Source organism: Geotrypetes seraphini, chromosome 1 (genome assembly GCF_902459505.1).
Source record: "Geotrypetes seraphini chromosome 1, aGeoSer1.1, whole genome shotgun sequence".
Classification (NCBI taxonomy): domain Eukaryota; kingdom Metazoa; phylum Chordata; class Amphibia; order Gymnophiona; family Dermophiidae; genus Geotrypetes; species Geotrypetes seraphini.
This window is the reverse complement of record NC_047084.1, coordinates 254,459,644-254,474,119: the sequence shown is the minus strand read 5'-3', so window position 1 is coordinate 254,474,119 and position 14,476 is coordinate 254,459,644. Positions and strand designations below refer to the sequence as shown.

General features: G+C 44.2%; 1 protein-coding gene across 4 annotated transcripts in view; it reads left to right on the top strand.

Moving 5' to 3' along the window:
- CRMP1 (collapsin response mediator protein 1) overlaps window positions 1-14,476 on the top strand; it is a 140,954-nt gene that overhangs the window by 115,216 nt on the left and 11,262 nt on the right. For all 4 annotated transcript variants that reach the window (XM_033949507.1, XM_033949496.1, XM_033949525.1 and 1 more), the window contains exons 11-13: window positions 2,719-2,889; window positions 10,888-11,067; window positions 13,422-13,587. In XM_033949507.1, the coding sequence (XP_033805398.1) occupies window positions 2,719-2,889; window positions 10,888-11,067; window positions 13,422-13,587 (517 nt within the window). The remainder of the gene's footprint in view (window positions 1-2,718; window positions 2,890-10,887; window positions 11,068-13,421; window positions 13,588-14,476) is intronic.

Genomic DNA, 14,476 nt, shown 5'->3' with positions numbered 1-14,476 from the left:
GGCTGGTTTCCATCCACCTTCCTGAGCCTCCTCTTTCCCTGTCTGAAGCTCTGGCTTATATTGTGGCAAGCCACGCCCCAGGCTCTGAGGTATGGGAATGGGCCAGTACTGCCTTTGGCTCCCCCTTTGGCCATAATGAAAATAGCAGTCAGGGAACATATGCTGCTTAAAGGCAGTTTTAAAAGGTTTTATTCTTTGTCTGAAATAGGCTCCTTTTGCAGAGCCGCTTCTCTCATTCTGTACAGAGCTGGCCTCTAAGATTTCTGTACTGGGATAGGCAGCCTCAAAGCTAGGGAAATTCCTCTGATGGAATTTACTACCACCTGAAATCTTGTTCTCCCTGCTTTTACCATGGGGCAAGTTGGAAGCAGTGCCGGACTTGCCACAGCATGGACATGGCCTACATATACGTGCTTAACGTGTAATACCTAAATACCACATTTAGGTGCTAAGATTTACACCAACCATAGAAAAGACATAAATGTTAGTACCTAAATGTTGGCGTATTGTTGCCATCAATATGCTAGTATTCTATAATAGTAATTACACATGGAACTGCTGTTAGAATAGACTCATAGTCTCTGTAAAAAGGTGCCCAGTTATACCATATCATTACCATACATTTTTCTTCTATAACACAAGTTTCGACTAGGATTCAATGCAGTTAACAAGAAGATTCTCAATCAGAGGACATGAACATTGAATAAAGTTAGAGTGCTGAGTTTGTGTTATTGGTTTGAGGAGAAAAGGTGCATCTTTAACCTTTTCCTAAAGATAAAGCACGTGTGTGTTTGTCATAGTTGAAGAGGGAGGTCGTTCCATATCTTGGTGAATGTGGATTCATGCACCTTCTTTCGAAGTATGTATGAAGGGGAGGGGGAGAAAGGCTAGTTTGAGGTCTGGTGGTGAAAAAGGAGCTAATAATGGTAATGTCTGTACTTAGTCCTGCAGAGTTATCGCCATAGATGGCTTTGTGGACCATGCACGCTATCTTGTATTATATTCTCTTCTTTATAACATAACATAACTTTACTTTTGTATATCGCCACAATCAAGAGAATTCTAGGCAGTTTACACAAGAGAGAAAAACTGGACAATCAGCGAAGTACAATATTAAAAAGAGAATATAGCATATTAACTAAAAAGACAATAAAAGTTTAAGTAAAAACTGTAAAATTATTATTAAGAATAAAAACATCGAATTAAGAGATAAATTTATCAAATAACACTATCTTAATTTATTTTCGGAAGGTGCCATAAGATAACCTGGTTCCGCTAATATAGTTACCCAACCAGGACTGTTGTTTGCTTGCTTGAAATGCAAGCATCCTGTCTAAAAAAGACCTAACTTTACAGCCTAAAATCTTCGGGTATGCAATTCCTGATTACCCTTACGGAATTATATAGCATGAAATGAGATAACAGGTATGGGGAACCAATGTAAGTCCCGATAGCACACACTGTTTCACACTGAAGAGGGGGTAATTATTAAAGTGTGTTAGGGCTCTCACACATGTTATTTGCTTCTTTGTGCATGTTAAAGGGCAATAACTTGCATTATATTATGGTAAACACGTGTTAATATTAGGGAACCATGGGGTACATAGTAATGAGATGCAAAGCATGCAAATGTTTACAAAACATCTCATTGCTATGTAAACCAAGTCATGTGGCACCGAAGGCCCTTGTAGAGTAGATTGACCTCTAAATGGCCTGTTACTAAGCATATACTGTGGTACCTCAGTTTACGAGTGCACCAATTTGCGAGTGTTTTGCAAGTCGAGCAAAACATTTGCAAAATTGGCGCCTCGGAAACCGGGCTTGCCTCGATTTGCGAGCGGCGCCCCCCGCGATCTGGCACCCTCCCCCCCCCGTGATCTAGCATCCCCCCGCTCACGTCGCACCCCCCCCCCGCCGCGATCTGAAATCCCCCAGCACCCACCCAAACACGCTGCTTACCCCCATCTGGCCACCGGCACCCTTGAGCAATGCCGGTTCTGGGAGGCGGAGGGTAGAGCAGCGCCGCTGGCCTTGGAGGGTGGGGGTGTGTGGGAACATATCAAGCGAGTTTCCCTTAGTTCCCATGGGGAAACTCGCTTTGATATACAGTGGTACCTTGGATTACGAGCATAATCCGTTCCAGGAGCATACTCGTAATCCAAAATGCTCATTTATCAAAGCGAGTTTCCCCATAGGAAATAATGGAAACTCGCTTTGATAGGTTCCCCCCCCCCCCCACCGAGGCCAGCAGCGCTGCTCCCCCCCACGAGAACCAGCATTGCTCCCCCCGAAGGCCCCACGATCCGACACCCTCACCCCACCACCATCGGGCACCCCCTCCCCGCCGCGATCGGGCACCCCCCCGCCGCAACCTGAAGTCCCCCAGAGCCCTCTTCTTACTTTAATGTAGCACCGGCATGTCGGCCTCCTCTTCTGTGCTGGCCTTGAGCAGGTGTGCATGCTCAAGGCCTGCGAGTTCACGTTCTCTCCGAGATTCTCAGGTCTGTCTCTTAGGCCTTGAATCAGAGTGATGTTGCATATAAACAATCTATTTAACATTTCCCTGGATTTATCTACAGTTAAATCATAATAACCAGTGATTGTTGTAAAGCAAAACACCAATGCATTTCTTCCGGACATGAGTGTTTTAATTTGAAAAAGATGGCAGTGTCAGTACTGTGTCTGCATTTTTAACCTCATTCTCTCTAATGACTTCAGGCCACAGGCAAAATGGACGAGAATCAGTTTGTTGCTGTCACCAGCTCCAATGCTGCCAAAATCTTCAACCTGTACCCAAGGAAAGGCCGGATTGCTGTCGGATCAGACGCTGATGTGGTCATCTGGGATCCTGACAAGATGAAAAACATTTCTGCCAAGACCCATAAATCGGTAAGGTTGAAGCCAGGTTTCTTGGGGAATGGGGGAGAGGGGGGCATAGAAATGTATCCCACAATACTACAGAAATGTATTTCTCCTCTAACCCGGTATCATGAAAAATGATACGGGTCCTCTTGTACTAACATGTGAAAATGTTTGCACATTATACCCTTTCTTAAAAATTTAGCTATGGAAAGCAGATGAATTTATGGCTTATCTGTTTTTCTGAGGCTAAATTTTGCAAGACAAGACAATTTCACATATTGCTAAAACTGGCAATGTCATACATGCCTAGCAGTATAATGTGCAAAAATATTTTTAAAATAGACATTTTGCATAGTGATGGTTGTAATGTTAAAGAGACTTCATGGCCCAGTTCAGAGGTACCCACTACAGAATGACATGGGGACCAATTTTTCCCCATCTCCCCAGGAACTGAATTTCCCCATCCCTGTCCCTGCCCAATTCCTGTAAGCTCTGACTTAATCACACAAGCTTCAAGCACACAGACTATGGACTTTTCCTCCACTGCTTGCCCTGGATCGGTAGCAGGGAATATTGCTACTCCTTGGATTTTGGCCAGGTACTAGTGACCTGCATTGGCCACCGTGAGAACGGGCTACTGGGCTTGATGGACCATTGGTCTGACCCAGTAAGGCTATTCTTATGTTCTAAAATGTTTGAGGCTTATGCTGATGAGGATGAAGCTTGCAGGAATGGGGCAGGGAAAGGAAAAGAACTCGCAGGGACAGGAGAGGAAAATGAGTTCCCGTGGGGACGGGGAAAAATCTGCCCCCATGTCATTCTCTAGTAATCTAATATAATCTAAAACTTAGCTTTATATACCAAGTCATCATTCAAAAAAGCTCTACTCGGTTTACAATAGTTAACTTAAAAAATCTTAAGAAATAATGACAAAATTTCAAAAAGATTAATTTTCAAAGTGTTTAGCAAATAAAGTGGTCTTTAAAAATTTACTAAAAATTGAAGTGAACCAGAACTGGAATGAAAGAGCATTTCAAAGTTGAGAAAACTTAAAAATCAGTGATTGACTGAAAATCTTGACTCCTGTAATCCCTCTTCTGGAAGGAAGGGATAATTTAAATTGTTGTATGCCCCTTGCAAAAGAGAATCTATAAACATTCCAAGATTATGGAATAAGTGGAGTAAAGATACCATATAGAATTTTAAAAACAACACAAGCACATTTAAATTGAACTCTAAAGTAAACCGGGAGCCAATGAAGGCTCTGGAGCAACGGAGTCACATGGTCAAATTTACTTTCCCAAAGATCAATTTTGCAGCAGTATTCTGGATCAATTGCAATATATAAAGGCAATTTTTTGTAATGCTGAGGTAGATAACGTTACAATAATCAAGGTGAGATAATATAATTGACTGAACTAAAATAGAAAAATATCGCTGATGAAAGAGATGTCTTAACTTCCTCAGCATACGTAGATTAAAAAAGCATTTCTTGACCACAGAGTTAATTTGATCCTTAAAAGAAAGGGAGGAGTCAAAAAGGACTCCCAAAATCTTTGCAGAAAACTCAATTTGTAAAGAGAATCAAGAAACCAGTGCTACAGAAAGAGGGAGACAGTCTAATTTTGGACCTAACCATAATAATTTAGTTTTAGTTTTAAGCGTCATCTGGACAGACTGAGCCCAGGCTTGAAGTTTAGAGATACAAAGATTTACTTTAGATACTAGATCAGTAATAGCCAGATCTCTCTCTATCAGTATGAAGATATCATCCGCATAAGTGAATAAAGTTTCCCAAGTTGACAGCCTGAAGATGTTCAAGGTGGTCATATAAAGATTGAATAAAATTGGAGAGAGTGGGGAACCCTGAGGAACCCCACAAGGAGGCTGCCAAGTCGGAAATGTTACCTTCAAAGTTCACTGAATAGGAACGATACAAAAGAAATTTAGAAAACCAATCCAAAACTGTCTGATGAAGACCTATATCTGAAAGTAACTGAAGAAGAATATCATGATGAACTACATCAAGCGCTGCAAATAGGTCAAACTGAAGTAGAATAGAATATTTATTTTGAAGACGAATTTGTTGAATTTTTGAAAAAAGAGAAATCAATAGGGTTTCAGTGCTAAAGTTAGAACTCTTACAATGAAATCCTCTGCTCAGTATGCAGAGGTGACTTAAGACAGCAAGTAGAATGGTAGGAATTATTAGAAAGGAATGCAGAACAAAACAGAGAATATTATAATGCATTTGTATTTCTCCACGGTGTGACCACACTTCAAATACTGTTTGCAATTGTGTTCTCCACATTTCAAAAAGATATACCTGATTTAGAAAAAGTGCAAAGAAGGGCAAGCAAAATGATAAAGGGGATGAAACATCTCCATTCTGAGAAAAGATTAAGGAGACTAGGCTCTTCAGCTTGGAGAAGAGTTATGAAAGATGTCTATATTCATGAGTGGAGTGGAGTGGCTAAATGTGCATCACTTGTTTATTCTTTCTAAAAATACAAGGAAGCACACAATGAAGTCACTAAGCAATCCCATTTAGAATAAATTGAATAAAATATTTCTTCACTTACCCCCTCCCCCCTTTTACGAAGCCGAGTTAAGACTTTTTTTTTATCACCGGCTGTGGTGGTTAGCTCCAACGCTCATAGGAATTCTATGAGCACCGGAACTAATACCGCCGTGGCTGGCGATAAAAAAGCCTAACGTGTCTTTATAACAGGAATCCTTAGGGCCATATTCTATATATAAGAACATAAGAAGTTGCCTCCGCTGGGGCAGACCAGAGGTCCATCTTGCCCAGCGGTCTGCACCCGCGGCGGCCCATCAGGCCTAATTGCCTGAACAGTGCCCCTGACTAACTTTGTAACTGCCACTAATCCTCTAATCCTATCCCTATAACCTACCTCTACTCCTATCTATACCCCTCAATCCCTTTGTTCTCCAAGTACCTATCCAAACCTTCTTTGAAGCCCTGTAGCGTGCTCCTGTTAATCACATCTTCCGGCAGCGCATTCCATGTATCCACCACTCTCTGGGTGAAAAAGGACTTCCTGGCGTTTGTTCTAAACCTTCCCCCTTTCAATTTCTCTGAGTGTCCCCTTGTACTTGTGGTTCCCCATAATTTAAAAAATCTGTCCCTGTTTACTCTTTCTATGCCCTTCATGATCTTGAAGGTTTCTATCATGTCTCCCCTAAGTCTCCGCTTTTCCAGGGAGAAAAGCCCCAGCTTCTTCAATCTGTCAGTATATGAGACCCTTTATTAGCTTAGTTGCTCTTCTCTGGACTCTCTCAAGTACTGCCATGTCCTTCTTGAGGTACAGCGACCAGTACTGGACGCAGTACTCCAGGTGCGGGCGCACCATTGCACGGTACAGTGGCAGGATGACTTCTTTCGTCCTAGACGTGATACCCTTCTTAATGATGCCCAACATTTTGTTTGCCTTCCTTGAGGCTGTGGCGCACTGCGCCGACGCCTTCAATGATGTAGCTACCATCACTCCCAGGTCTCTTTCAAGGGTACTCACCCCTAGCGGTGATTCCCCCCATTTTATAAGTGAACATCGGGTTCTTTTTCCTTATATGCATGACCTTGCATTTCCCTATGTTGAAGCTCATTTGCCACTTTTTGGCCTACTCTTCCAGCGCTGTCAGATCTTTTTGGATATCTTTGCAGTCTTCCGTGTTTTCAACCCTGCTGTATAGTTTGGTGTCATCTGCAAATTTAATAACCTCACATTTTGTTCCTGCCTCTATGTCGTTAATAAATATATTGAACAGGAGCGGTCCCAGCACCGACCCTGTGGAACTCCGCTCGTGACCCATTGCCAGTCCGAGTAATGGCCCATTACTCCAACCCTCTGTTTCCTGTCCGCCAGCCAGTTTTTGATCCATCGGTGGACCTCCCCTTGCACCCCATGGTTCCATAGCTTTCTTAGCAGTCTTTCGTGTGGTACCTTGTCGAAGGCTTTTTGGAAGTCAAGGTAAATGATGTCTGTAGATTCCCCTTTATCCACCTGGCTGTTTACCCCCTCAAGGAAGTATAATAAATTTGTGAGGCACAACCTGCCCTTGCAGAAGCCATGCTGGCTCGGCTTTAGCTGCCCATTTTTTTCGATGTGTTCCCAGATGCTGTCTTTAATCAGCGCTTCCATCATCTTTCCCGGGACTGAGGTCAAGCTCACCAGCCTGTAGTTTCTTGGGTCTCCCCTTGAGCCTTTCTTGAAGATGGGCGTGACATTTGCTATTTTCCAGTCTTCCGGAATCTCTCCAGTTTTTAAGGATAGGTTGCACATTTGTCGAAGTGGTTCAGCTATTTCGTTCCTAAGTTCCTTGAGTACCCTTGGGTGGATGCCGTCCGGACCCGGCGATTTGTCGCTCTTTAGCCTGTCTATCTGCCTGAGGACATCCACCTTGCTCACCTCTAGTTGGACCAGATTCCCATCCTGATCTCCTTTTACGATCTCTTCCGATTCTGGAATGTTGGTTGTGTCCTCCCTCGTGAAAACTGAACTGAAGAACTCGTTTAACCTGTCAGCTATCTCCTTTTTCTCTTTTACCACTCCCTTTCTGTCTCCATCATCCAAGGGTCCCACTTCCTCCCTTGCTGGTTGCTTCCCCTTGACGTACCTGAAGAATGATTTGAAGTTTGTTGCTTCCCCCGCCAATCTCTCTTCATATTCTCTTTTTGCTTTCCTAACCGCTCGGTGACACTCCTTTTGGTGTTTTTTGTGCTCCTTTTGGTTGTCCTCTGACTGGTCCTTTTTCCATTTTTTGAATGATACCTTCTTGTCACTTATCGCCTTTTTCACTGCATTTGTTATCCACACTGGGTTTTTTGCTCTATTTTTTTTGCACCTCTTCCTGAACTTGGGGACGCACAGGTTTTGTGCTTCGTGCACCGTGCCCTTGAGTAAGGTCCAGGCTTTTTCTACGGACTCCATATTCCTTGCGGTGTCGTTGAGTTTCTTTCCCACCATTATCCTCATGGCATCATAATCCCCTTTTCTGAAGTTCAGTGCTGTCGTTGTAGTTCTTTTCACCTTTGATGGTCCAATTTCTAGCCTGTACTGGATCGTGTTGTGGTCGCTGTTTCCTAGTGGGGCTAGTACCGCCACCTCTTTAGCGGGTCCCCTTAGTCCGGTGAAGATTAGGTCAAGAGTGGCATCTCCCCGTGTTGGTTCCATGACCAGTTGTTCCATGAAACAGTCCCTCGTGACCTCCAGGAATTTGGTCTCCCTCATACAGTTTGAGTGCCCTATATTCCAGTCTATTCCCGGGTAGTTGAAATCTCCCATCACCACCACACTTCCGCTTTTGCATATCTGCCCCAGTTCAGCCTCCAGTTCCTGGTCGGTTTCTTCCTTTTGTCCCAGTGGGCGATAGTACAGACCCAATTTTATGTCTGCTCCAGTTCCTCCGGATAGCTTAACACATAGTGATCCAAGTCATCTGCCCTTGCTGTTGTTTCCATCCTGGTTGAAGGTATGGAATCCTTTATATATAGCGCTATTCCTCCACCCTTTTTGTGTGGCCTATCTCTCCTGTAGAGTTTGAACCCTGGTAAAGCCGCATCCCATTTGTTGTCATCAGTCCACCACGTTTCTGTGACTCCAATTATGTCTAGGCCCTTTTTGTTGGCTAAAACTTCCAGCTCTCCCATCTTAGCCCTTAGGCTCCTTGCATTTGTGTATAGGCAATGTAAGGCCCGGTTTTTCGCCCTTCCTGCTGGTTTCTCTCGTGGTTTGGCGCTCCTGGCGACCCCCTCGTGAGTTGCCAGTCCCCAAGCCTCGTCTCGGTCATCCTCCTCCTGTGGTGTGTCTTTTTCGTCCTCAACCTGTTTCCCCATTTTTGGTTGTCCCTCTGGATTCCGTTGTTCTCTGTTAGTCCTGCTTGCCAATTTCATTTGTGCCCTAGACCCCTACAATTTGTCCTTAGCTCCTTCCTCAAAAAGTTCCCACTCAGCCCTGAGCCCTCTTTTACAGTGACCTTGTTCAATGTCCTTGGCCCTGGGCATCTGCATTGCGTCCTTAGGACCTTTTCCCAAAATTTCCCACTCAGTCCCGATCCCATTATTACAATGCCCTTGATCAGTGTCCTTGGCCTAAAAAAGCACCAAAAAGAACAGCATAAAACGCCTCTGAGGTTTTGTGCAATTTATAGAATCATGTTTAATGCCCGTACGCAGGACTAACATGTAGGTGCTCTCATTTAGGCCAATGAAAACCAGACCTAAATACCTATGCCTATTCATAACGGTGCGCCTAACTTTTAGGCGTTTTCACTATCCTAAGTTATCCAGATAGTTATCTAAATAGCAGCACTGAAAAAAATGATGCTATCCCGATAACCTGCGTCTCTAACCCAGGTCCACCCCAAGACCATCCTGGTACTATCTGGATACGACAAGGTATTCTGATGATATCTTCAGCATTACTATCCAGATAGTAATGTTGACTATCTGTCTCAGCAGCATTTATCTGGGTAGAAGGTGCTGCTACTTGGATAAATACTTTTAAATATCAGCCTCACAAAATTGCATTCAATTTGTGAACACACTGTAACTGAGTAATGAATCAATTAGCACTGATAATTGGGCGCTAACAGTCCTGCATAGAGTCCTAGTACCCCATGACGGACTGTCTTCTACCCTCTCGGCTTTCTCTTTTCCATGAATGTATGGAAATATAAATATCTTCTGGTCTGACATGTTCTATATTAAGCTGGTGTTCATTAGCTGTTACTGGGGAGGGGGAAGCAGGGGGGACGACTACAGGGGTTAATTTGCAAATTTTGTATAGTTACAATTGTATTATTAGATGCTGGCAACATAGGATAACTGCTGTACTGATTGAGCATATCATGTGGTGTTGTTACTCATGATGTAATAATGACTATGGGCAATGTTCTCTTTCTTTCATGTTATGTATTTGATTTTTCTATAAAGAATTGCAAGAAAAAAGATAATTGGGGGTAATTGATAAAATTTAGAATTTACACGCTCAGTTTGATAGGCACTATTCTATAAAGATGAACATATAAATTCTAATGCATGGATCTGAAAAGGGAGGGGCATGAATGGGTCATGGACAGTCCAAGAATTTTCACTCAGTGTTATAGAATATGGCAGATTTGTGCCTAATTTAAGTGTGGGGGGTTTACATCAGATTTCAGTGGTACACCGACAATTCCGCGCAGGACAATTCCGCTCAGACAAATGTGCCCCGACAATTCTGCGCATGGACAAGTGTGTGCAGGACAATTGCGACCCGTGAAAGATATCTGGAAGGCCCTGATTTGCTGAGACTCCTCAGGCCCCGTCCCTTAGGAGGGGCTTGAGGCACCTCAAGCCCCTCCCAAATGATGGGGCCTGAGGAGTCTCAGCAAATCAGGGCCTTCCAGATATCTAGTAAAAAGGTTCCCATAATCATGCTGTAAACCTAACCCTAACACTAGATAGGAAGAAGTGTGTGCTGGTTTCTACCCAGTTCCGATCTTTGAATTTACCCCATATATGCCTCTCCAGTGGTATACCGACAAATCTGAAATTAGTATCCTGTCGGGGCAAACTTCCCATTCATTGTGTGTGTATGTCCTGCGCGCATTTGATGGGTCACCAATTTCAGTTGGTGTAAATCTTCGCATCCAAAATGTTAGGCATGGATCCCTGTGCTAGGTGCTATTCCATAAATGACACCCAACTTGGAGTACAATTATATAGATTGGATCTTAGTACTCATTTTTTCAGTGCTGATTTTTTTGGCACCATATATACAATTTGGTCCTATATGTGTAACAGTGGTTTTCTGTCCAGCTCAGTCCCAGAGCTCCCCCTTTAAATAGAGATAAAAAAGTATGTGTAGCACTGCTCCCTATGTAAACTGTTATGCAGCCAATCATATAGCATGCTCTTTGTATTTGTTAATCTCCAGTATGTATTAAAGATTCTCCTGCTATTATGATGTCATACATCCTCAAAAACGTTTTGCAGTGATTCTGTATACCACTTACCCTTAGGCTGTGGAGTACAACATCTTTGAAGGAATGGAATGCCATGGTGCTCCACTAGTGGTCATAAGCCAGGGCAAAATTGTGTTTGAAGATGGGAATTTACATGTAAATCAAGGCATGGGACGTTTCATTCCTCGCAAACCATTCCCTGAGTACATTTATCAGCGTGTCAAAACAAGGAACAAGGTAGGTACCGGAGCTGGCTTGAAAATGAAATTTGCGGAGAGTAGAAGGCTGATGGGATACAGGAAATTCATGCTTTCTGTAATTTTTGTTTTTGTAGAAATTGGAATTGGGAAGTAAAAATGATTGCATTGTCTTCCTATGACTTCTAGAATTAGGTTTAGGATATTACTTTTGATTTATAAAGTATTAGCTAGAACGGCACTTTTTTATTTAACTTACCAATGCCCCAAAAATGGATGTCTCTGTTTATATTTGGATCAGCGCTGACCCCCCCCCCCCCTGAACCTTATGCAGGCCTCTTCTGGGCCTGCCTTGAAACCTGGTGGTCCAGAGGTGGCCAGGACAGGAGGGATCCCTCCTGTCCCAGCTGATTCTAATAATTTTTACATCCCTCCCACCTTCCCCTGTGTACCTTTAGTATCCCTGGTGGTCCAGCAGTGAACCACGGCAGAAGCGATCTTCCTTCGCTCCTGCCTGCGCAGAGCCACTAGCTGATTGGCTGCTGCGAGTTCTCATAAGAATTTGTGGCAGCCAATCTGCTAGTGACTCTGCATGGGCAGGACCAAAGGAAGGTTGCTCCTGCCCGTGCAGAGCCGCTAGCTGATTGTCTACCGCTAGTTCACAGCAGCCAGTCAGCTAGTGGCTTTGCACGGGCAGGAGCAAAGAAAGGTTGCTTTTGCCACGATTCACTGCTGGACCAGCAGGGATACTAAAGGTACACAGGGGAGGTGGGAGGGATGTAAAAATCCTTGGAATTGGCTGGGACAAGAGGCAGGAGGGCTCCCTCCTGTCCCGGCCACCGCTGGACCACCAGGTCTCACATCAGACCCAGTGGAGGCCTACAAGTCATCGGGAGGATGGGGAGGACAGGGTACAGAACCTAGCAGGGAGGGAATGGGGCTGGGTGCAGAGCAGTGAGGGAGGGGGATTAGGGTGTAGAGCAGTGTTCTTCAACCACCGGTCCATGGACCAGTGCCGGTCCACAGAAATTTCCTGCTGGTCCACAGGGCCAGCACGTGCATCAGGCCCAAAACAGTGTTCTTCAACCGCTGGTCTACGGTGTGATTGATGCGGCGTTATCTTTGAGCCAGCTCCCTCTTCCTAACTGATTCAGTGTACAAAGCCACGGGCAGTGGCTCCTATGGGCATCCTGCGCCTGAACCGGAAGCCTTCTCTCTGACATTGCAACGTCAGAGGAAAGGCTTCCAGATGAGGCATGGGACGTGCAAGGTGCAATTAGTACTATTATAGGGCGGGGTCTGGGGTAGAGATTGGGTAGAGATGGGGGGGTCTGGCCCACGACTTAGCCCAGCATTCTTCAACCGCCGGTCCACGGACCGATGCCGGTCCACAGAATAATTCTTTTATTTCTGCCGGTCCATAGGTGTAAAAAGGTTGAAAAACACTGGTGTAGAGCCTGGCAGTGCAAGACAAGGCACTGCACTTGAATATTAACCCTCCCCAACCCGGTTTATATTTGAGTCAACCTTTTGGGGGGGAAAAGATTACTTTGGTTTATAATCAGGTCAGTTTATATTCGAGTATATATGGTAAGTATCGCGTTCGTATGTTCAACTTGTGCATTTAGATCAGAGAGTAAGAGACAGCTTGTTCTTTTTTAAATTGCTGGGCCTTTTTTATGGAATAAGGTGCCTGAAAGCTTGAGACTTATTCCTAATCTGTTACATTTCAGAAAATAATTGAAGCCATATCTTTTTCTTAAAACATTTTAACCAGTGACATGAGCAGTGATTTTTTGTGATAGCAGTATGTATGCCTATTGTTATGTAGATTTGATTTCATTATGAGTTTTTTTTATTGTAACCCGTCTAATTAATAGTGTATGGTAGCAGCACGTAAATAAATAAAAACTGAACTCAAAATAAGAGTTTAAAGAAGTGACGCTTGGCCAGCCACCATTTCCCATTCTACTTCTCAGAGATTTTTTTTCATGTTTGTGTCCTTTTTGAAAGCTCATACTGCATACCCTACTAATTAAGAGTAAGGAGCTGGGGACTCAGTGGCTGGGAAGTTGTCATTCTTGTGGAGTAATGATGTGTTGCCTGTAAATTAAAAAATGTCCAATTAACTGGAAAAATCCACCGACCTGCCAGTTTATTCACAGTAGCCTTTAATAGAATCATGCAGTTTGCCAGATCTGCATCAGTTCACCAGATGATTGAGAGAGGAGATTTCCAGTACATTTTGCTCTTTCTACTTGTTTCCTTCACAATTTTCCCATTAAACTGTTTTGCAGACAATATGTGAAGTAGGATTTTTCTGTTTCAAATTTGCAATGGTGATCTAAGCTCTTCCCTTCTGCTCCCCTTCCGTCCATGGCTTTCCTTTACTAGGTAACGGGATTGCAAGCGGTCTCAAGAGGAATGTACGATGGCCCAGTGCATGAAATTCCAGTTACCCCAAAATACGCCACTCCGGCACCTTCAGCCAAATCTTCTCCTGCCAAGAACCAGCCTCTACCAATTAGAAACCTTCACCAATCCAATTTCAGTTTGTCAGGTAAAGATATACCAGAATACTGAAGCCAGAAAAGTAATTCTGTAAGGAGCTCCCTAGTTTTAGGTGGCTGGAACACACATAAATGGTAATATTATACAACACTTTCACATGGACAGTGGAAGGTGAAGAAAAGAAGAGACACAAGCACAAGCCAAAGATTGGGAGGGGAGGAAAAAGCCTCAGAAACAAACTCTCCCACCCCCACAATAGTGGTTTAAGGTGTTCAGGCAAAAACCTCATTGGTGTAAAACAATGTTTTTCAACCGCTGTTCCACGGCACACTAGTGTGCCGCGAGATGTTGCCTGGTGTGCCGCAGGGCCGCCATCAGGGCAGTACTACCAGTCCTGCATTCAGGGGCCCGGAGCTGACAGGGGGCCCGAGGCAGGGGCGCCAGTAGCTCGCCAAGGCAAAGTGAGTCGATCACCCAGGACTCACTTTGTCTTGGCGATCTAATCTATTGAGCCGATAAGTCTTCTTCTCCCCGACGTCAATTCTGCAGTCAGAGAGGAAGTTCGGGCCAGCCAATCGCTGCCTGGCTGGGCGGAACTTCCTCTCCGATTGCAGAATTGATGTCAGGGAGAGCATGCGTCGGCGTCGGCTTTGGGGCCTGTTATCCATTGGTGGGTCCTGTTCCCCGATGGCAGTGGCAGTGGCTTGGGAAACGGCAGGGAGAAAGAAAGAAAGGGGGCAGGCAGGGAAACAGAAGGAAAGAAGAGAAACAGAAAAAAAGAAAGAAAGGTCAGGGAGAGAGGAAGAAAAAGTTGGGGGAGGGAATGAGGTGTGGAGGAGAGAAAGCATACAGGCTGATAGAAGGGAAGAAAGATTGGATGCACAGTCAGAAGAAGAAAGTGCAATCCAGAAATCACCAGACAAGGTAGGAAAAATGAT